Source organism: Rhipicephalus sanguineus, chromosome 3 (assembly GCF_013339695.2).
Source record: "Rhipicephalus sanguineus isolate Rsan-2018 chromosome 3, BIME_Rsan_1.4, whole genome shotgun sequence".
Taxonomy (NCBI): Eukaryota; Metazoa; Arthropoda; class Arachnida; order Ixodida; family Ixodidae; genus Rhipicephalus; species Rhipicephalus sanguineus.
This window is the reverse complement of record NC_051178.1, coordinates 60612181-60633775: the sequence shown is the minus strand read 5'-3', so window position 1 is coordinate 60633775 and position 21595 is coordinate 60612181. Positions and strand designations below refer to the sequence as shown.

General features: G+C 45.2%; 1 protein-coding gene across 3 annotated transcripts in view; it reads right to left on the bottom strand.

Moving 5' to 3' along the window:
- The window catches only part of LOC119386667 (uncharacterized), a 102037-nt gene that overhangs the window by 9672 nt on the left and 70770 nt on the right, over positions 1-21595 (bottom strand). The window contains exons 3-4 of one of the 3 annotated variants that reach the window (XM_049413210.1): positions 6875-6910; positions 6760-6795 (exon numbers count right to left, since the gene is read on the bottom strand). The exons of 1 other annotated variant lie outside the window; for it this stretch is intronic. In XM_049413210.1, the coding sequence (XP_049269167.1) occupies positions 6760-6795; positions 6875-6910 (72 nt within the window). The remainder of the gene's footprint in view (positions 1-6759; positions 6796-6874; positions 6911-21595) is intronic. One more of the 3 variants, XM_049413209.1, reaches the window with a different exon arrangement.

Here is a 21595-nt window from a genome sequence, read left to right as displayed (position 1 = left end):
CTCACGTTGACAGTGAAGGCAGGTACATATGCTGCGATTTTGTGTTGCATGGAGTGCCGTGGCGTATTATCAACTTGTATGCATTCAATGAGATTTCAAAACGGGTTCAGTTATTTGAAGATATGTCCAATCTAATTAACTGTGATTATTTCACTGTACTAATGGGCGACTTTAACTGTGTATGCGATCCTAGTGATCGCAACAATCCTAATAGTCACCGAGACAGGAGTGGTGAAGTTTTAAGTGGTATCATAGATAATGCAGGGCTCATTGACATCGGTACTTTCGGTCAAGTAACTGCGTATACTCGACTTCAGGGAAGCTCTTCTGCTCGCCTTGATCGAATTTACATATCTTCATCACTCCTACCTCGAGAAATTTCGTGCAGCACTGAGCCAGTTTCATTTTCGGATCACTGTATTGTTATCGCAAAAATTGGCGCAAGCCGCCGAACTCACTTCCGACCACAGTGGGCACTTTGGAAGATGAACTCGGACATCCTAAATGATCAGGAATTCAATCATAGAGTTAAAGAGGCAGTGAGAAATTCTTTTTCTAAAGGATTGCAAGTATTCGCTGCTTGGGAGCTTTTTAAGCAAGAGGTTCGTGCACTAGCTATAGAAATTGGATCTGTCAAATCATACTATCGAAAGAACGAGGAAAAGAGATTATTTAAAAGTCTCTGTAACCTTTACGAGATCGAATGCGAAAAACCAGGCACATACATTAATGAAATAGAAGGCATTAAATGCCAGCTACAAAATTATGATGCTGCTCGCTACAAAGGTGCACGCATTCGATCTCGGAACAGCAGGACTTTGAATTCTGAGCTACCGACGCGTCAAGCTTTACTTGATGAGCGGCGCCACGCAATGTCCAAGTTTATTCCAGATCTGATTTCTAACGGTGCTCTTCTAACAGATACAGCAGACATTATCTTGCAATTCGAAAGGTACTACAAGGTGTTGTTTAGTGCTCTTTCGGATGACCATGGTGGTGAAAACAAAACAAATTTTGTTTCTCTGTTAAGCCCATTGAGCGAAGACGATTGCGCAATCATTAGTAGTCCCATCACGTTAGAGGAAATTAAGCAGGCCATTGATCAACTACCTTTGTCAAAAACACCTGGCCCTGATGGGATTCCTGCTGAATTTTACAAATCATTCAAAACAACTCTCAGTACTATTCTGCTGGATATATTTAGACAAAGTTACGTCATGAAGACTCTCCCCCAGTCTTTTTGCAAAAGCCATACTGTTCTCATTCCAAAAAGTTCTGAAAAGGAAAAGCTTCGTTCCGTTGAAGGCTACAGGCCAATAGCGTTGACAAATGTTGACTACAAAATTTTTGCTAAGATATTATCAAATCGGTTACAGTTTGTGATGTCAATACTTATTGGTTCTCACCAGACATGTGGAATTAGGGGTCGCTCCATACAAACAAATATTCACATCGCTCGAACACTTCTTCAGTATTGCTACAGTTGTCAAGGACAGCTTGCTATGCTACAAGTAGACCTTGCCAAAGCTTTTGACCGTGTCAGTCATTCCTTTCTGTTTTCCCTTCTGCAACATGCAAATGTTGGCTCTGTTCTGCTGGAAGGCGTTAAACTTTGTTACAATGACTGTTCAACTCGTCTAATTATTAATGGCCATCTGTCAAAGCCGGTATCTATTTGCTCTTCTGTAAAGCAAGGCTGCCCAATGTCCCCACTGCTGTTCGCACTTTATCTTGAACCGCTATGCCTGAGCATAATACGATCGAATAGTATTCGAGGCTTCAATATATTAGGCAATGAAGTTAAGGTATTGGCTTATGCAGATGACGTAGCTTTCTTTTGCTCAGACAAACGAAGTGTTGAGAATGTGGTATCTACAATAAGTAAATTCGGCATTGTATCAGGTGCGCGTTTAAACACATCTAAAAGTTTAGGATTATGGTTTGGATCATGGGGTAGTACGCCGGAGAAGTTCGCAGGAATTAATTGGACCCGTATTCCACCAAAGTACCTCGGTGTGCCGCTAGATGCATACAGATTCAGCGCACGATACTGGAAAGAACGTGTTCCTAAGCTTGAAAGACAAGCCCAAACTTATGTTCCACATCGTCTTTCCATCTTTGGGAGAGCTGAAGCTTGCAATACATTTTTAGCCACAAAGCTATACTATGTACTGCAACTTATTCATTGCGCTCGATCTTACATACAGCGCTTTCATCGGACTTTCGCAACTTTCGTGTGGTCTTCGACGTTTGAACCAATGAGACGGGACAACCTATTCAGGCCAGTTAAGGAGGGAGGGCTGGGTTTAGTTCATTTATATCTATGGCAAATTGTTTCACGGTTCTACTTTTTTCGCGACAGTTCCCATCCCATTATTCGATCTTTCTTGCAGATTACGTTTGCCAATGCTTTACCTGACTTGATCGTTTCCTCAGATTTCTCTGTACGACCGTGTTTGTGGGGATTTATGCAGGAAGTTTTCATTGCTGTTCGGTTTCTCAAGGTCCGGTTTTCCATAGAATATCTATACACAGTATCACGCAAGAGACTCTACAAAGATTTGTTATCCATGCTTTTTCCACCTCCACTTTACCGCTCATTATATTCTGACCTTCCAGGACATGATGTACTAAAACGAGTTCGGAAAATGTATCTTTCTCCTGATACAAAAACCTTCTTTTACAAACTCCATACTGATACACTGCCGGTGAAATCATGGTTGCAGAGGAAAGGTATTTTTGTTTCCTCAGTTAACTGTCGTCTTTGCGAAGTACCAGAGACAGTAGAACACTGTTTTATTAGCTGCAAAGATGCCATTCTGTTTTGGGACATCCTTCAACGAACTGTTCAAAAATATTTTAACATTAACTCACATACTATACGTTACCTTCTCCCAACGTCTCTTGATGAAGTGCCCTTTGACATGTTTTTCCTTATGGGACTGCACAGTCTGTGGAAAACGCGCATGCAAGACCGTAATGCAGAACTAACCACTGCTTCAAGTATGCATTTCATGCGTATGGCTCTCCATCTAAAGGACATTTACGAAGAACTTGACATCAGACCAGACTGGCACCCCATCTTGATGAGGTGTTCATCCTTACCAGCCTCCACGTGTGACAAGCTTTGAAGAACTTTTCCTGTTTCTCTGGACTTGCACAGTATATATGCATGTAAGCCTTTGAATGCTTGTGCAGTGCTTGTGCGATTATTGTCGCTAAATGAATGCATCACTACGTCATAGCGTTTGTGATAATTTCAAATACGCATTATAATAAATACCATGAAAGAAAAAAAAAAAATTCAGCGTGGCGCAGTGGCAGAGTACTCGCTTGGAGATTGAGAGGTGGCGAGTTCGAATCCTCGCGGTGGAAGTTTTTTTTTTTTTTTTTTCAAACGACTTTTTTTTTGTTTTTTTTATTGCACTAATGCTTTGTATATTACTTTCTTTACTAATATATTTATGTAGGGCACGTAGGCATCGCCGTTTTAACGCTGTAGAGCCGTTTTACGCTTGAGTACCCAGCGCCTCCCAGTAAAACACCCGCCCCAGCGGCCCAGTATCCAGCGCGACGCTGGGCCCATAATCAGGCATGGCACTGGACGCTGGTACCCAGTGGCGCTGGGTTTGCAATAGGGTTAGCTTTTTCAAAATTTCTACAACCACGCCTTCGTAAACAAATCAGCTAGCGCTCGTCATGCCACCGGTTATCATGAGCCCCACTTAATGCTTTGAAAGAACAATGGCAAAGTCTATAGGTAAGCAGGAGGCCACACCAGTTCGTTAACTTGTGGGTTTCATTGTCTCTGTGAGCACAACCACACCAATATGACCAAACTACAGGCGTTCGTCATGCCACCACGATTAACACGAGCTCCACTTAATGCTTTTAAAGAACGCCGAAGTGACCCCGAAGAAGCTGACCGTGCTGGCACCGCTACAGCGCTAAAGTCAGTGTTCTGCCGCCATCAGAAGCACCTCAAATGTTTCAAAATCCGCCTGGCTTTGCCGCACGGACAACTACCCGACTTTCGGTTTCGACACCATAACAATTTAATTTGCCGTGCCGATTGAAAAGGTCAGTCAAGTATAGTGACCATAATATATTGCATGTATTTTCTAGGCTCCATAACTTATGTCAGCCTCGGCGAAGGCGTATTGCAAGAAACTTGAAATTAAGCTCTTTGACTCAACGTCTATTGCTTGACGTAACATTTCTTCACTGCATATGGCTGCACATCCAACATAAAGAGTAACAAGGCATGGAGCGAAAGCGTGTATCCAAAGGCAGTACGATGGAGAGTGACTCCTTCATCAATATCTTACAAGACCCGCGTAAGTGTAATAGACTAATAAAAGAAATGCGGAGCCGGCGTGTGCTCGGGCGCCAGATCCCACGCTTAAAGTGCACTTGAGCTGGCTCTGGATTATAACTATCCACCACGTTACGGTAATATTCAAGTAGTCTAACTGGTAATTCAAATTTCCAGTCATTTAACGCTCCAGTAGTTGAGTATCTCAGTAAATCAATATGGTTCTGTGAGTGTACCAACAAATTATACCCTATGTGCAGCACGCATTGAGCAACTCAAGCGTGTGGATTCTAATAATATCTGGAATTTTACGTGCCAAAACCACGATATGATTATGAGGCACGCCGTAGTGGATGGCTCCGGAAATTTTGACCATCTGGTATTCTTTAACGTGCACTGACAATACACAGTACACGGGCCTCTAGCATTTCACCTCCATCGAAATGCGACCGCAGCGGCTGGGATCGAACCCGCGACCTTCGGGTGAGCAGACAAGCACCGTAACCGCTACACCTCCGTGGCAGACAAGTGTGTGGATTCTGATGCTAGAATTATTTCACAGTATGGTAATACGCTGCCCAACAGAGAGTTACGCTAGTTGGTAGGTATTTACGCTAAAAATACAGGGCTTGCAAACACGGACACAATACAGAAGGCAGGAAGCCAAGGTAATCTTCTTGCGGTGTCTTGAATTCTCTCTTCTTGCCGGGCTTGCATTCCCCGTCTCTATAATAAGTAACGTCACATTTGACCGCATCGCTTTTTACTGCGATAGCAATTACATGGACACCCTCTGCGCGTTTTTGCCGTCGTCGTCGTCGCAGGGCGGTACTCATATTATATCATGTATGTATAAATATATATATAACCCTGAAAGAGATATAGTTCAAAGGCAAATTTTTCCAAAGCACGTCACCGGGGGTTCGAACCTCGGACCCGTCACTCCGCGGAGCTACGCGTTAGGCCACTCGGCCGCGAACGCATACATCCACCAGGATACTAACGGCAAACTATTTATATGCCACCATTTACTGCTTGTTGTACGCAGATCTCTGAGATGCATCAGTGGGCAAAGGCTTGTTCACTGTCACCCGCGAGATGCCAAAGCGCGCGCCTTTAAAAAGCGCCACCCCGGCCGTTTTTCGTCGAAGTGGGGCTGCGCGTCCCCGGCTCCACACTTTGACCTCGAGAGCGCGGTCGCCTGTGCTAGCGCGCTTATCTCTTGATGTGGGAGCTCTGTAAGTGTTGTGCTATCATCGCAAAGTCTGCGGTTGAAGCCATAGATCGCATGAAGGTCACTTCCGCTCGCTGCAGCGGCCATGTGTGCTAAAGGAGTGATGTGCTAGCATTTTTACAGCGAAGCTGCATCCCTTAACCTTGGAACGGTTTCGTCTCGGTGGACTAAAAACGAATGCCGGGCCCCTAAACCACCAACAGACGCACGCGCTCGCGTGCTTCTCTGCTAGCAGATGCGCGCGTTCCTTGCGTTTTCACCCTCGGACGCTGAGGAAGGGCATTCGGATAGGTGGGCAGACGAGCCGACGAATGTGTTCACTGTAGACTCGTGCACAACGGCAACGTCACAACTAAACTTCGACCTCTGGGTGGTTTCCGGGGCCCCTAAACAATTGCAAGCAAACGGAATATCTTTCTTTGCAATCAGGCATAAAAGCATAGAGCTCAGTATCCGTTTCAATAAGGAAAACCACAAAACAAGCTGCAAAGCCGCATGATGGATGATGAAGCGCCTGTGAACAATGAGAACAGCCTTCCACGCGTTCCCGTTAAAGATTAGGTTGGCAGATGCTTTGCACTTCACACAAAGGCTTCGAATGACGTCAAACGGCGCTTCCTTGTCCCTGCGTGTGTTTCCCGATTTCATATATAAAGGGAGACCCGTCTAGCAACTCATTTAGTTCATTCTTAGGCTGCTTTGGGTAGACCACGGAGATTAGACACCAGAAGAAGAGCGTGAATACAATGCTGTACGAAAGGAACAAGTTCGTCTTGCTGAAAATGGTCGCGGAACCAATCACAGTGTACCACAGCGACCACAAAGCGATTATCACTACCATTACTCTAAAGTAATAATGAAACATATCCCCCCCCCCCCGCCCGAATCAGCATGTGTGGTGTTTGATTCAGCTTCGCTGGATATTCACGTTCGCATGGTGGGATGGCGGCCAATTTATTTTTTCGTCTGGCATTCCAATTAGTTGCTTTTGCATTCATTGCTTCGCCCTTGCGGCGAAACTGTGACATTTCTTTTTACTGTCAGCAATCGAGAGCAGTGTTCCACTGGCAGATTTCGTAACAAAACCCTGTGTGTACCAATATTTTTGAATAAGTATCCTTGCTACACGCAGGTGGGACGTTTCTGCTCGTACAAAACGTAGCTTCGACGTTCACAAACGCCACTTTCATTTGATTAGATGCATACTCACTCTTGCGTATCCGTGCCCTCGAAGAAGTATTCAACTCTGCAACACGTAAAGAAGGGCAAGTAAGCAAACTGGCATCTTGAAACAGTTTTACTTTAGACAACTTAATGTCACTTACGGTTCTGTCTTTGGCTTGATCATAGGGTCCATTTGGCTGCATGGAAAAAGCAAAGACGACCAGCTTACTCCTACGGAAGTTCATGCTCTCTCACTTCGCCGGCATGTGCTCTCGCTGTTTAAGAGGTACAATTCTAAGTAGTCAAATATCGCAGGTGATTTGGTTATGGCTGTATATTGCTGGACTAAGTAAGACTGTAACAGCTTTCCGAAATTAACCTAACCGTCTTTCTTTTAGCGTACATTCAATTAATACGATGTGAAATGGAGTAACCGCGTGGTGGAAAGGATTTAAGGATGACATTTTTTGGTTGTACTGTTTTTTAATAGACGACCTGTGTACAGTCAACGTACAGATTAGGGCTTTCAAACACTTCATTCGCTCCCAACTATACTTAACAATATGAATGAATAGATAAAAACTTACAGCATTTTTTAATATCTGAATGATTGTGAATGTTTGTGCGAATTTTTTTTCGCCTAGAAAGTTTGTTTTTCTTTGGCACTCCTATTCGCAAATTACAAACTTTTTCTTCTGTTGTGTGCGCGCTTCGTGCATGCATATATTATATATACGACAACCACGTCACCATGTCTCGCCGTCGACGTTGGCGGGGCAATGGGACCAGTCAAGCTGCTATTGTGCATCTTTATCCTGCAGTCCCCAGCACGTATGCGCACCTGTATTTGTATGGTGAAATTGTTCGGCTTAAGTCACACTCCCACCAGAAAGGTGTTAGCAAGAGCCGCGCAGCTTCCGGAAATCAGAAAGTCCATATGTTAGTTGCCTCTATGTTTGCCGCACAAAAATCAACGGCTGTCACAATCGCCCCTCAATGTTCTACTCTCGCAGTGCGCATCTCTGGAAAAGGTTTTCTTAACTTATTCACAAATTTTACAGATATCAACAACCCGAACCGCATTCTTATACGCTTATAACTTACGAATGTTACTAAACACTGGACGGTGGCGATCCCGTGAAGAATGATGTTGAACGTTCCATTCGTAAACATTCCTTTGCCAGTGTGGCTAAGGTTGGAAGATTGTTTGACTCGGTACATTGCAGTGAAGTGCATTAGCGCAGTCGTTGACTCCATACTTATGTCACGCTGGCAATTCAGGGTCACTTAGAGCGACTGCACTTACGCGCACAGGGTGCCTTCATTATTTATTGATTTCTGAGCCACGGGGAGAGAAGAAGAAGACGAGTTTCTGATCTGTTGCTGTTTCTGTACGACTGTGACATTTTATTGAAATTTACTCGTACCGACGCCTCCGTGGCGGGTACGACGTCGAAAGCAATGACGGACGCTCCACACCCTCTTCCGTCAAGACCAGGGGGCGACCTGCAAGCTTCAAATCGGATTGGTGCTCCTGGGCATCTGAACATGGCTCTGCCAAGGTCATCAAGCTGCTCTGACGTGGATGACATGGAATCCGAAGGTGATATGTCGAGGCCACGAACCGCCGGCTGAAAAGGAAACTACGCCGGACTTCAAGCGTGAGTGACCTCAACTACAATACACCGTCCTCACAACAGACTCGGCAGACGTACACAATCGCCTACATCCCCGTCGCTGCTACAGCCAACCTGAATTCACTGAATAGGCAAGCGCTCACTGCCTATCTTGGCAATTAGCACCAGGACAAATAAGAGAGGTCCGTATTAATCCCAGACGGAACATACTCGCTGTTGATGTGGATACACGAACGACCCTCAACGCATTGAAAGCTGTTACTCAGCTCGGCAGCATACCTGTGCGCTCCTTCGTTGTACATGGAGGCTGCACCATTGCTGGTGTGATTTCCGATGTGGATACGGATATTGATGACAGCGATCTATCAACGCTGATTACCTCCACTGCCATATCACAGACATACACCGTTTTGGACGGTCGCGATGTGTGAAGATAGTTTTTGAGGGCAACAACTTGCCATCGCATGTGAAAGTGGGCTATGTGAGGCATCCTGTCCGCCCATATGTTCCTAGGCCATTACAGTGTCGCAAGTGTCAGAAACTTGGGGCACGTGAGCGCTGTGTGCGTGAACAGGTTGACATGCCCCCGTTGCAGTGGAGATCACGATGAGTCGATATGCGAGGGATCTAATCTAAAATGCTCCAATTGCGATGGCCCGCATGAGTCAAGGTCGAAGGAATGTCCAAAAATAAAGACTGAGTTTACCGTACTTAGGAAGATGGTACGAGATCACTCCACGCACAGAGAAGCGGCTACCAAGGTGCACCGTCGCCAGAGGCGCTCTCGTAATCGCAGAAGATCAACATCGGCTAGGTACGACAGCCTGTACTCCCTGAAGAGTCAGCGCGTGCTCCTGTTATATCCGAAGCGGGGTATCTACCTCCAGCCACATCCTGCCTGAAGAGCAACAAGGACGTTACCACATGGCCTTCCCTGCCATCTCGGAGTGCGGAAGCGCCGGTGCCAGAAAGCCAGCATGAACGTGAGACTTCGTCATCGGATGGGCAAATCAAGGCAATGCTTACGCAGTTTGATCCGTGCCTTGCGAATGTTACTTGTTGGTGTCAAGACGCCCGTTGCTAAGGCTGCAGTGCAAATTCTAGACGGACTAGAACCAGTGCTTGGTGCTATATAAAAACCACCACAAAATCATGGCGTCAGCAGCCTCACCACCATCACTGACTGAAAGGATCAACCGTTCTGTTATATTTCAATGGAACGCACGAGGTCTACGAGGTCACCTCGCAGATTTTAAAACAGAGAATGTTGAAATATCGATTTCCTGTTGCTGTGATATGCGAGCCGAATATGACTTCAGCATTCAGGCTATCTGGATATGAACAATTCACGTCTCAGACGAGTGGAAACCCTAGCAAACTTTTACTATTTGTACGCTGTTGACCTCACGTATTCCCAAAACCAAATTCCTGTGCATAACAGTAATGAGTACGTTTCCATCACTTTGAAGCTAAAAAAACGACGCACGCATATCGGTCATTGGTGGTTTACAGTTCCTCCTGAGAGAAGATTTGACGCTCGGGTACCTGAACTTGTGTCATCGACTCGAACCAAGGGACCTCACCGTCATCGTAGGCGACTTTAATGCGCATCACCATCTTTGGGGCAGCCGTGGTCATAAGTACTCGGGGAAGACACAACTTTCTAGATTTCCACAAGTGATAATGGCACTCATATTCTCAAAACGACCGGCTCACCGACATATTTCCCGTGGCACAAACGTACAGCAGCTGTCTCGACTTAGCTATAGCTTCTCGATGCCTTTCACCATCTGCTGCCTGGTGCGCAGACATTGAAACATATGGCAGTGATCACCTACCTACTTACGTACAACTACGATGGTATACCGGGGTTGCAAGCATTCGTAGGCGATACACAGATTGGAAGGCTTTTCAAGATGAGCTAGAAAAGTCGTGTGGTTCCATAGTTTCTCCGACAGAAATTGAAGAACGAATTGCCAACGCAATGCAGACAACAACACGTGTCGTCACAGTATCTAATTCCAGAAAGCCTGCTGATGCCGTATATGAAGAGCTGCGGGCAGTCCGTCGTCGAGCTGAACGCAAACACAGGTGAACAAGATCGATCTTAGACCTGAGGAGGGCCTCCCGCAATGTGCAAAAGAAAATTCAGAGGCACTTAGAAAAGCTTAGTCGGCAAAACTGGAAGACATTTTGCACCACCCTGGACCCACGAAAACCATTGTCTAAGATATGGCACGTTGTACGGGCTCTACCATGTTCTCCTCAGCAACTACGTCCCTTCCGCGCATTGGCCGTCATCAGGTTCATGCAGCGAGAAGCAGATCGCGGAAGAATTCTGCCTACACATCTCTGGCTCTGCAACAACGGTCGTTCCACTGCTTCGATGCGCACCCCCTACAGCAGACGCCCGTCTCGATCTTCCTTTCACGCTGCAGGAGCTGCATGCGGCAATTTCTATTTCACAACGCTCTAGTGCGCCTGGGCCTGATGGCATCACCTATTCTACTCTGCGCCACCTTGGCCCTCGAGCCACAGAAGAACTTCTATACTTGTACACCTTTCGCGGACATCTGGAACTGTGCCGGCGCAATGGAAAACAAGTAAGATCGTGGCGTTGCTGAAACCAGGCAAGTCTCCCCGTGATATGGTTTCCTACAGACCTGTGGCACTTGCAAGTTGTGTAGGAAAACTCATGGAACGAATGGTTCTGTTGCGCTTAGAATGGCTTCTGGAGAAGCAAAATATATATCATATATCCAGACGCGATGACTGGCTTCCGGAATGGAAGATCATCAATCGACAGTGTGATCGATTTAGTAACGACCGTTGAACACCACAAACGGCGCCACCGATTGACGGCTGCAGTCTTCCTTGACATCAAAGGTGCATTCGACAATGTTCTGCATGACGCGATCCTGAATGCTCTTGAAGACTATGGTATTGGCGGCCGTATGCATCAGTGGATAGCCAGCTATCTTCAAGAAAGAGCAGTATTTATGGACAACTGTAGACGGCGATACAAACAACCATCCCGTCTATCGCGGCGTGCCTCAGGGAGGAGTCCTGAGCCCAACATTATTATTGTTGTACTTGTTGGCCTCGCTAAAAAGTTATGGGGCAAAATCTCGGTATCTGTGTAAGCAGATGACATCTGCATTTGGACCACGAGTCTAACGCGTTTGCAAGTACAGACGAAGCTACAACGTGCGGTATCGATAACGTTCACATATCTTAATAGCCGCGGACTGCAACTCTCCCCGACAAAAAGTGCAATCCTGGCATTCTGGAGAAATTCAATGGCTTGCTACCCTGTAGTGATAGATGGGAACGTCATACCTTCTGTAACTCACCACAAGTTTCTCGGATTTATCATCGACCGGGATTTATCTTGGTCGAAGCACATCTCTGCACTAAGAAAAAAACTAGACAGCTTTGTCCATGTCATTCGCCATATGTCTGGAAAATCGTGGGGGCCATCGAAGTCATCTCTACTACAGCTATAGCAGGCATTTTTTGTTGGATACCTCCGCTACAGTGCTCCTCTTCTTTCTCGTGTTTGTACATCTGCTGTCTGTACACTCGAGAGTGCTCAGGCCCGCGCCCTCAGAATTTGCCTAGGAGTACCTCGATGTACTTCTACATGGGGTACTATTACAGAAGCACGCGCTTGTCCAGCTCGCGTTTATCCTAAACACGAGCCACTGCGAGTACATCTGAGGTTATTGACAAGGCACCGAGACCATCCACTGAGAGACAATATTAACACATGACCCAATGCTGCATACTCGGAAGCTGTGATGTCGCAGCAAGATCTGCTGCCCTTCGAATTATGCAGCACAAGCGACTCCCGGAGTACCTCTCTAGACGATGCCTAAACCGATCGTGCGACTCTCGATTCCGGGGATAACAAAGAAGTCAAAAATACCAACCGCTGGACTTAAGCATTTTGCTTTATCGTACATTGCCCTTATGTACGGATATACGGTGCATATTTTTGCTGATGGGTCTGTCACGCAGACGTCCTCAGCAGCAGCTTTCACGGTTCCTCCCTAGGCATCACGAAACGCTTCAAGATAGCGCATCGGACATCATCTACTGCTGCTGAGCTGACCGCCGTCCGACAAGCTGCCCGCTACATTGTACAACAGAGTCCCGCGAAATGGACATTATTTTGTGGCTCCAAGGAGGCACTTCAACTTACATGAAGCAAGGAACCGCATACAGTGCTCTGGTGTGTGACATAATGAATATGTATCTGAGGCGTCTCAATCCGGGCATACCGTTGCATTGCAATGGATTCCCAGTTACTGTGGCATAGCTGGGAACGAGCACGCTGACGCAGAAGCAAAATGGCGCACACTAACGGCGAACTCATATCAATTCAATTTTCCCGATATGACATCAATGGCTTGCTGTCTGAATCTATGAAAACATCTATGACACGCTAATGGAATGACCCTAATTATCGCCAAGAACGTCTTTACAGACTTGACTCTGGTCGTGATTTTCTGATTCCATTCCGGTTAAGAAGAGACCAGGAAACATTACTACATAGATTGCGGCTGGGTGTTGCGTATACACGAAGATACCTTTGCAAGATTGATACATCCAATATAAAATCTGCTTTTGGTCATGCTTATCTCGGTCGCATCCTAATTAGCATATCGAGTGGAGCCGGGCGGGAGAAAAAGGCCCAATGTCTCCGGTAAAAACTGCGGCTGAGGCGTCATCGCCTGATGGACGCAAAACATAGCCCGAAATTTAGCGCTGAGCGCCATCTGCTCAGCCAATATTGAATCAAGTGCGGCAAAATTGTCCTAATGTTGTAGCTGTAACTTAATGGTGAGCCGATATCTTTTGAACGGCGGCAAACTTGGCCCTTTATTACCGGTAAAACAGAGCATTGGCTCAAGGGCGGGAAAATTGGCCTAATTTTGCCGGCAATATCAACGGCTCAGTCGATATTGGCTCACTGTCGGCAACGTTAGCCCGACGTTGGCCTCCCACAGCCGCCGTCAAATATCGGGCAGACGTTGTGGTGGCCGCGGGGAAATTGTGTCAAGTAAATAACTTTTATTTTTCCTAAATTGGCTACCCCCACAAAATACCGTAATCACCATAACTTACACTTGAAGCAGTATGAGCCTTTGGCCAGTAGATGAAGAAGCACGAGAGCCGGGGCATTTTTTCGTAATAAAATCAGTGGTAGTGAGCGCCCGTCCCGTCTTCTTGTCTCTTGTGTCCCGTTTTCTTGCGCTCTGCTTTTATTTTCAGACAATGCACCAACTCGCCCAGCAACGCATCCTATTAAGACGGGGCAAGAAAAAAAAGGAGGATGAAGTTAAGAATAAAGCGGATTAAGATGACGCGCCATTTCCATACTGAAGCTTTAATGCTGTTCCCTTCTTTAAGTAGGTACATTACATTATTTTGGCGCAGCCGGCCATCGAAGCCATCATGTGGGTGACGTTCTTCATTAAAGAGACCTCCGCGGAGAAGATCATCTTTTCGAAGTACCAAGTTCAAGATGAAGCAGCGGTAGACCTACCTCGTGAGTTCAGCTCGGAAGAACTCGTGAACCTGGTTTGTGGAAAAAGGCAGCCGTGGACACTACTGAACTACGACGGAAAGGTGCTGTGAAAGTGAACTTGCGTGTGGCTACCTTCAACGACCTAGTTCTTAGACAAGTGCGTCGAAAAGACTCAGGATCACGGTCTTCCACGGAAGAGGTGAGCCTTGTTTTGAAAGCTCTTCAGCTGCAATATGAACAGGTTGTTCAACAGGACCAAATAATGACATGTCTTATAAGCTGTCTGAATGCTGAGAAACCGATGCCTATATTCGTGGAACCTGACGCCTTCGACGGTGCGTCTTCAAGTCCAGAAAGTTGGCTTCAGTTCAATAAATATGCCGCTGGAAAAAACAAGTGGCTCTCTGATGAGGCTAAAATCACAAATATGCGCATTTATTTGAGGGGTGTTGCGCTGAAGTGGTATGAAATATGCATTATGGAAGACAGTGACGACTCTAGGAGCCAGTGGAGGAAAAAATTTTTGACTGCATTCCGTAGCAATCCAGTACAAAGATCAAACACAACGCTTAATATCAAGTCCGAACAAAGCTCCCTTGTCGGGTACTTCTTTGAGAAACACCGTTTTTTAAAGCTGGCTGAGACTTTGCTTCCATCTACGGCTGTAGTAGCCTTAATAATGCATGGATTGCAACTGAAGTGTTGAAGCAAGTGCAAATACGGTCACCAAAAACTCTAGATGATCTGTTGGCGTGTCTTCAGAACATACCATCAACTTCGGGAACAAGCATAACCGCTAAGTCAAGCAGTTCCTTCAGTCGGAGTAACGCGGACTGGTCATGCCGCGATCAGCGAGAATCGAGCCACCTCGCAAGCGGCACGGATAACTGACTTGGCGCGTTCCAGGGTCGAGTAAATAACATCGACATGGAAGCTCAGGAGTATTTGAGAGAAAAAAAAACTAATAAGCCAGGGTGATCAGTCTCACCCGATGACTCCAAATGAGTCTGTTCATTTAGGTTGCTCTAGCCTACTTCACATTCCCGTCAAAGTAGGAAACAAACATATGATGGCTCTGGTAGACAGCGGTGCTTCTGTGTCTATTATAAATGCCAAGCTGGTGGATGCAAGTCGCTTGCATAGTGGAAGAGTCCTACGGGTACAAGGCTATGATGGAAAGGTAACGTTGGATGATCAGTGGGCCTTTGTAAACACCGAGTTCCAGGGTCAGAAAATAGAGAGCGAAGTGTTGGTGATAGAGGGAGTGACGTTCGACTTTTTGCTATCAAGACCAGATATAAAGAAACTAAAGATCAACGTGTACTGGGGCGATGTGGTTCTAGTCGAACGAGTAGCAAGGAACGAGACAAATCAGGGTATACAAGAAAACCTACGAGCAGTGCTGGGCCGTATCGAGGATACATGTATCTTAGATACTATCTTATATACTCCTTGGGTATCTTGTATCTGTAATAATAATAATAATATCTGGGGTTTTAACGTCCCAAAACCACTATATGATTATGAGAGACGCCGTAGTGGAGGGCTCCGGAAATTTCGACCACCTGGGGTTCTTTAACGTGCACCTAAATATAAGTACACGGGCCTCAAACATTGTCGCCTCCATCGAAAATGCAGCCGCCGCGGCCGTGATTCGATCCCGCGACCTTCGGGTCAGCAGCCGAGCGCCATAACCACTGGACCACCGTGGCGGGGCTATCTTGTATCTGTATCGCGATATGTCCCGCAAAACGAGTATATGTATCTGTATTTCCGATACATTCAATAATGTATCGTGTATATTAAGATACAAGATACTGCTATCGCAACACCACCGTGCAAAACAATTATCGCTGGCTGAACTGAAGCTGGTACTGGTGCTACCAACCGCCTGAATAAAAATAAGCGCAGTGACAATTTTATTTTTCAGCCAGAGTCACCAGTCAGGGCAGGCGATGAGGTGTGCGAGTCCATTTTGGTGGAGCAGAGCAGCATGGCAGCGCTCGCGTAGTCTCGACAGAACAAACGCGCGAACGTCTATGCTTAGCTCACGTGCCGTTCGCCTTTCTCGACTTTCTTTCTTTTTACTTGTGCCAGTGCCATACACTTAACCTTATCCACTGACCAGCGCCGCGTACCACAATGCATGCGGGTATTATCGCGCAAATTCTGATGTCACTCCCTGCGTAGTGCTTCGTTACGAAATCTGAGGCATTGGTTGCTTTGCGTCTCGTGTCTTTCACACATAAGCGATTTGAAAGATCTTTTGGATGTAAGTTCGACTTGCCTGCGATTGACTTATGTGCAAATAGGCCCTAAAATATAGCACCACTAGTACCGATGCTAAATCTATAGATGGAGCTCTTATCTAACAGGATATATGTTCGTGTACAGTACCTTTTTTCTTCCTGATGTCGATAACATTCGGGCCGTGACGGTCGCATTTTTCAAAGGAGGCGAAAATACTTGATTCCCGTGTACCTTCGATATAGGTGCCGTTAAAAAACTCCAGGGGTCGAAATTTCCGGAGCCCTCCACTGTGGCGTCCCACAGGATTATATCGTGGTTTTGGGACGTTAAACCCTAACAATTATCATTATATTATCTTTCTGCTATCTTTATTGAAAGCGTTTTTGAAATCATAAAGCAGACAGATGTTAGCACACGTGCTTCTCAGTTGTCCTTCTTTTGCATCCTGTACATTGCCTAGGGCTCTGAACTCCTTTTTTCCGGTCTGGTCACAGCCATATGTCTCTTGTAACGTGCTGCCAAAATAAGCTCTCTGCTTTATTCTTACTTTGAGCTGTCTGCTTTATTTCTGCTACTGTTTACACATTTATATTTCACTGTAGCTTACTGTTCTGCGAAGGCAATTCTGATAACAAATATGTAATTACGTGGGCGCGCACTGCGTATACAATGCCGAACATCCTGCTTACTGGTTAGTAAAACAGCGAAATTGAGTTTGCATTATATTTAAGGAAATAATTAAGAGCCATCTTGAAGTTGTTAGGAAGCGGATTCGAGAAACATTGCTATACCAAATGATCCGTTTTTTTTCTCATGAGCGTCCTACGAGCCGTTTCAGTCAATTTGCACAGGCGCTAAATATTTTATTGCCTTACATTAACATGTAAGTTAACGGTAATTCATGCTTAATTGCCATAGCTATTTGGGGTGCCGCCTGTATCGTGTTTCAATACTTATCCACGATGAGTGTTTGCCCTTATGAAAATGTGAGATGAGTTCAAAAAGAAAGTCTAATGACTTCTGACATTTCAGTCATTTGACCCTCTAATGTGTCCCTTTAGAATTTTGTAATGTATTTGAAATGCCATTCAAAAACATATTGGCCAGTCATTCTGATGCGTATTAACATGTGAAGTCTGATGCGGATTAACATGTGATAGTCTAGTGAGCATGAAACTACAGTTGACATCAACACTCATTTGATTCTCTAATGTATTTCTTCAGAATTGGTTTAATGTACTCATAATGTCATTCAAAAACATATTGGCCACCGTCATTCTAATGTGTCCTTATGAGTGACTTTCTTGTGAGTATGAAACATCCTGTTTGCAATGACCCTCGGCCAAGCTTGTGCTTAGTGGCCAATGACATTCATAACATTCCTGAAACAGAACTATTACAGTGAATGATAAGATTTATGATATGTCCGGATGATAGTATGGAATTACACATTAGTTGTGCCTGACAATGTGTTTGCTGGTTGATACACATGCAGCCAAGCATCATACGAAAGTGCATGTATGCACCTTCTACAACACTTGTGCTGTACAAAGACATTTCTCAACAAAAGAAAATGGATAAAAACATTTATTGACTGGGAAACATGCAGAGGTTAAATGAAAGAAAAATATGGTGTACACCTGTCATATCTTCGTTTTATTTAATCTGTCTACTTAACATTGATGACAGATTGCTTTTGATGCGCAGGGTCCTTGTAGGGAATCCATGTATGGTGTATCCATGCATGTGTATCCTGCACGAAAGATCGCAGTAAATATATAAGAGCTGCAAAGAAAACTTTATCCAACACATCGTGCACCTTAGAACACTTAGATGTACTGCCAAGGCCCCGTGTAGATAGTTGACAAAAAACACTTTTGTGAAGTTAGAGTTAGTCAAAACTGCATCTTTTATCGCATTTCCAATCGAAACTTTCAGCAAATCCCGTTAGAAAACAGGAAAACAACACAGAAGGTCAAGTCCAGCATCAAGTATACATTAATGGAGTTACGTCTGAGTCTTGTTTCTTTGATCTTAGAATTCCCTCAAAAAAGGTGCAATAGGTTCATGAGCAGGAGCAACATGTCCAAGCTTTTTGTAGAGATTGTAACAAATGCCTACCATAAAATATAAACTCGACCAGGCTCACAGGTAGAACGCTCCCATCTTCTTCTGCAAGCTGTAGTCTGCTTCAGTTCCACGAACAGGTGAGATCACCGGGTACATATGTAAAGGATACCAGAAAACATTCATGAGTTGGCGCACCACACAGACCTTACAGCTCACACAAAATACATACAATGTATTCAGGCAAGTCTATGTTTATATACCAGCAAGGGCCTTGAATGATGGACTCAGATTGCGCTATAAGAACAGGTATAACCTGAGCAACGGCTCATGGCAGACAACTGTAATGGTGCCATTGCAAGCCGAACTTTCAGAAACTTATGTACTTAGTAAACACTATGTGGTTGGAGAACGCAGATTACCATATAGGTCATTTAAATGACGAAAATTACATCAGCTTTGCTACACAATATAAAATGCATAAATTGATAAAATAAGAGTATGTGTGGCCCATGTGCACACTCCATAATGCCGAGCTTTACATATTGTATTATATGATGAATTTGAGCCGTTTAGGAAAGTAATTCTAGTCGTGTTAAAGCCAATCAATGCCTGGAATATCAGTTTGAATTTGTAGTTCTGCAAGCCATAAAAAAAACCGTTAACCACTTTTGTCAGCCTTCTGTAAACTTCTGCACACATAGTTACATATGAGAATTTAGATTTGTTTCCTCTAATATTTACTTCATAAAATTAAAGTAGCACTCTCACAATGAATGCTACATCTTAGTCGCACAACCTGCAAATAAGAGCGCTTTTTCAGTTTCATGCTGCCTTAAGAAAAGCTCACAAAAGAAACATGAACTTTAGATAAGCACATAATTGAGGTGTGCTTTTGCCACCCCAGCACAGTGGATAAAAAGCTCCTGGAACAGTGCTGCTTAACCATTACAACAACTTCTGTTAATATAAACCAGTATGCTTCAGGAAACAATATAACGACTGGAAAAATATTTCACATGATTTTTCTCAAACACAAATATTGCAACAAAAGGCACCTTGCCAAACGCAACTAACTGGCATAATTGTCTAGAATTGATAATTATAAACATGTTGTGCTACTTCAAATTAATGTACACATGGTGTTAGTACCAGAATATAACGTAATTCACTGACTTGTATTATCTTCAAGTGGGTTCACCCAACACAAGTTCGTTTCTCGTAGCAACGACCTTGCACAGTCAGATTAAAATCCTAACCATAGTGCAACTAACTTCTAACAAAAACAAGCGCGGTGCAGTAGTCGCGGAGAAAGCCACAAACACACGCCACTGCACAGCACCGCAGCGTGTTTTTATATCTTCCTCCCCGCGTACTACATGCCAATTATTACTGAGTTTCCTGAAGAGTTACTTCATTTGTACCTGCATCATGAGAAGGCTAGGCGATGAACGTTATGTTTAAAGCAGTTCTATTTCCGAAGTGATAAGCCATCGTACAAGTAGCTTCAGGCAATGATCTCGTGCAGTATACAGCTGTAGTCGATTTCAATAACTTTCGACGACGCTAAGAAGTTTATTTACAGAATCACAACTGGGCTACAAAAAGTCTTGCAAATTATTCTTCCTTCGGTTTGCGATCGCTTCTGAGCGGCGGAATCCAAGAACGGGCCACTTTCTCCTCTCGGTCGCGGCCCCGTCAAGTCTAGGGGAAAGGGCCATGCTCTCAAGTACTGCAGTCCTCCCCTCCCCCCCTCCGGTCCCTTACGCCCAAAAGGAAAACGCGAGTGCGGCCCTCCCTGCGACACATCGCGCAGACGTCCCCAAGGTCACCCAGCCCCCGGGTAGAGAAGCGGCAGCGGCGCTTTTGTGTGCCCCCTCCACCCTCCCACGCCAGCAAGCGGCGGGTGGGCCGAGCGACAGGCATTCTTGGAATAATGGAACAACAGCCAAGGAAGAAGAGCGCCATGACAAGAAACGCTTGCGTTACAGAAGCGAGCGGAGTATCGCGCAAAGCAACGCGCCTTCATCCACCCGTTGCAGTTGTAGGTAGTGAACGCACATGGTGAATGCTTCATACAACCGTATAAAGAGCACAGAAAGCATTGAGCATAGCGTAAAACATACCTGTCTATCATCCTTCCTCTGGCCATCATCCCCGCAGAGTGAACACGCCGCCCAGACGATCATACTCGGTTCCTGCGTAAAAGACGTCATGTAATGAAGTAACCTAGCTGTGTAATTCAGAAATATTCTAGAACTTACCAAAATCAGGCATCCACTGTGCACTCTTCAGCTTTAGTGTCCACAATGTACCGTACACTCGGCGACAGTCTTTTAAAAGGCTGCTGTACGTCCGCACTCGCCGTCAGTCACGAGACTAGGACCTAGATCGTCTTGGAAGGTACACTTGATATTGAATCACGTAACCAACGTGCATAAACGATAAACGTGGTAACGAAGCATTGTAGAACACAGCATGGCACACACACACAAACCGCGCGCACCGCACACCCGTCAAACAACTAAAGCGCCCCCAAGGACAACTTTTCTTGGCAATGAAGGGAAGGCTACGGGGGCGGAGCTACTGCACATGTACTGCTCCGCGAAATAGTCCGGTTCGGCGCGCGTTTCGAACTTAGTTTTGGTTTGTGAACCTTCCGTACCTCCTGTGAAGGCCATTTCATTATTCGAGCGGCCGTCTCAGGCTTATACAGCCATTTGCTAGTGAAATTCGTCAGAAGCTCCCTCGGCGAGTCGTCGGGAAAGCTGGAGGGTGACGAGCGCTCACTTGAAGACGAAGGCGCTATTTTGACTGTGAGGTGCACGTAGAAGGTGGGACGTTTTCACAAGTGCAAAAACGCGAAATGACGCTGCATAAATCAAAACAAATATAAATATCTCCTTGGTGCGCGCTGACCCTCTCTTCAAACAGCGCTCCGTAGAAAATAAAGCAATGTTGTTGTTTTTCTTTTCACGCAGAAAACACAACGCAATTGTGGGACTATAATCTTCAACGGTAGCACACGCGTAGTTCGGCTCTCTAGCCTTCCCTTCATTGCCAAGTGTTGCAGCTGCTTGCTTACATTACACTAAGATAACCCCATAAGTGGCAGTAGTGTCGTTTCACTGTACATAAAAAAAAGTGTACTTATGGCTATTTTTACACCCATGTGTGCATGTTGGGAATGTGTTATGGCTGTTCGATTTTGTTATACAACTCTACATTTTGTTTGGGGAAATGAAAGAAGTTAGAAATGGGCAGTTTTCAAACTCGCATCCCAGACGACGGTCATCTCTGAGTCCTTACTCAAAAGAAATGCTTTTTTGTTTCAAGTTACTGCCCTCTCCCGTGGATAGAAAGAGGTAGGGATTATGATGGGAGGAGGAAATGGG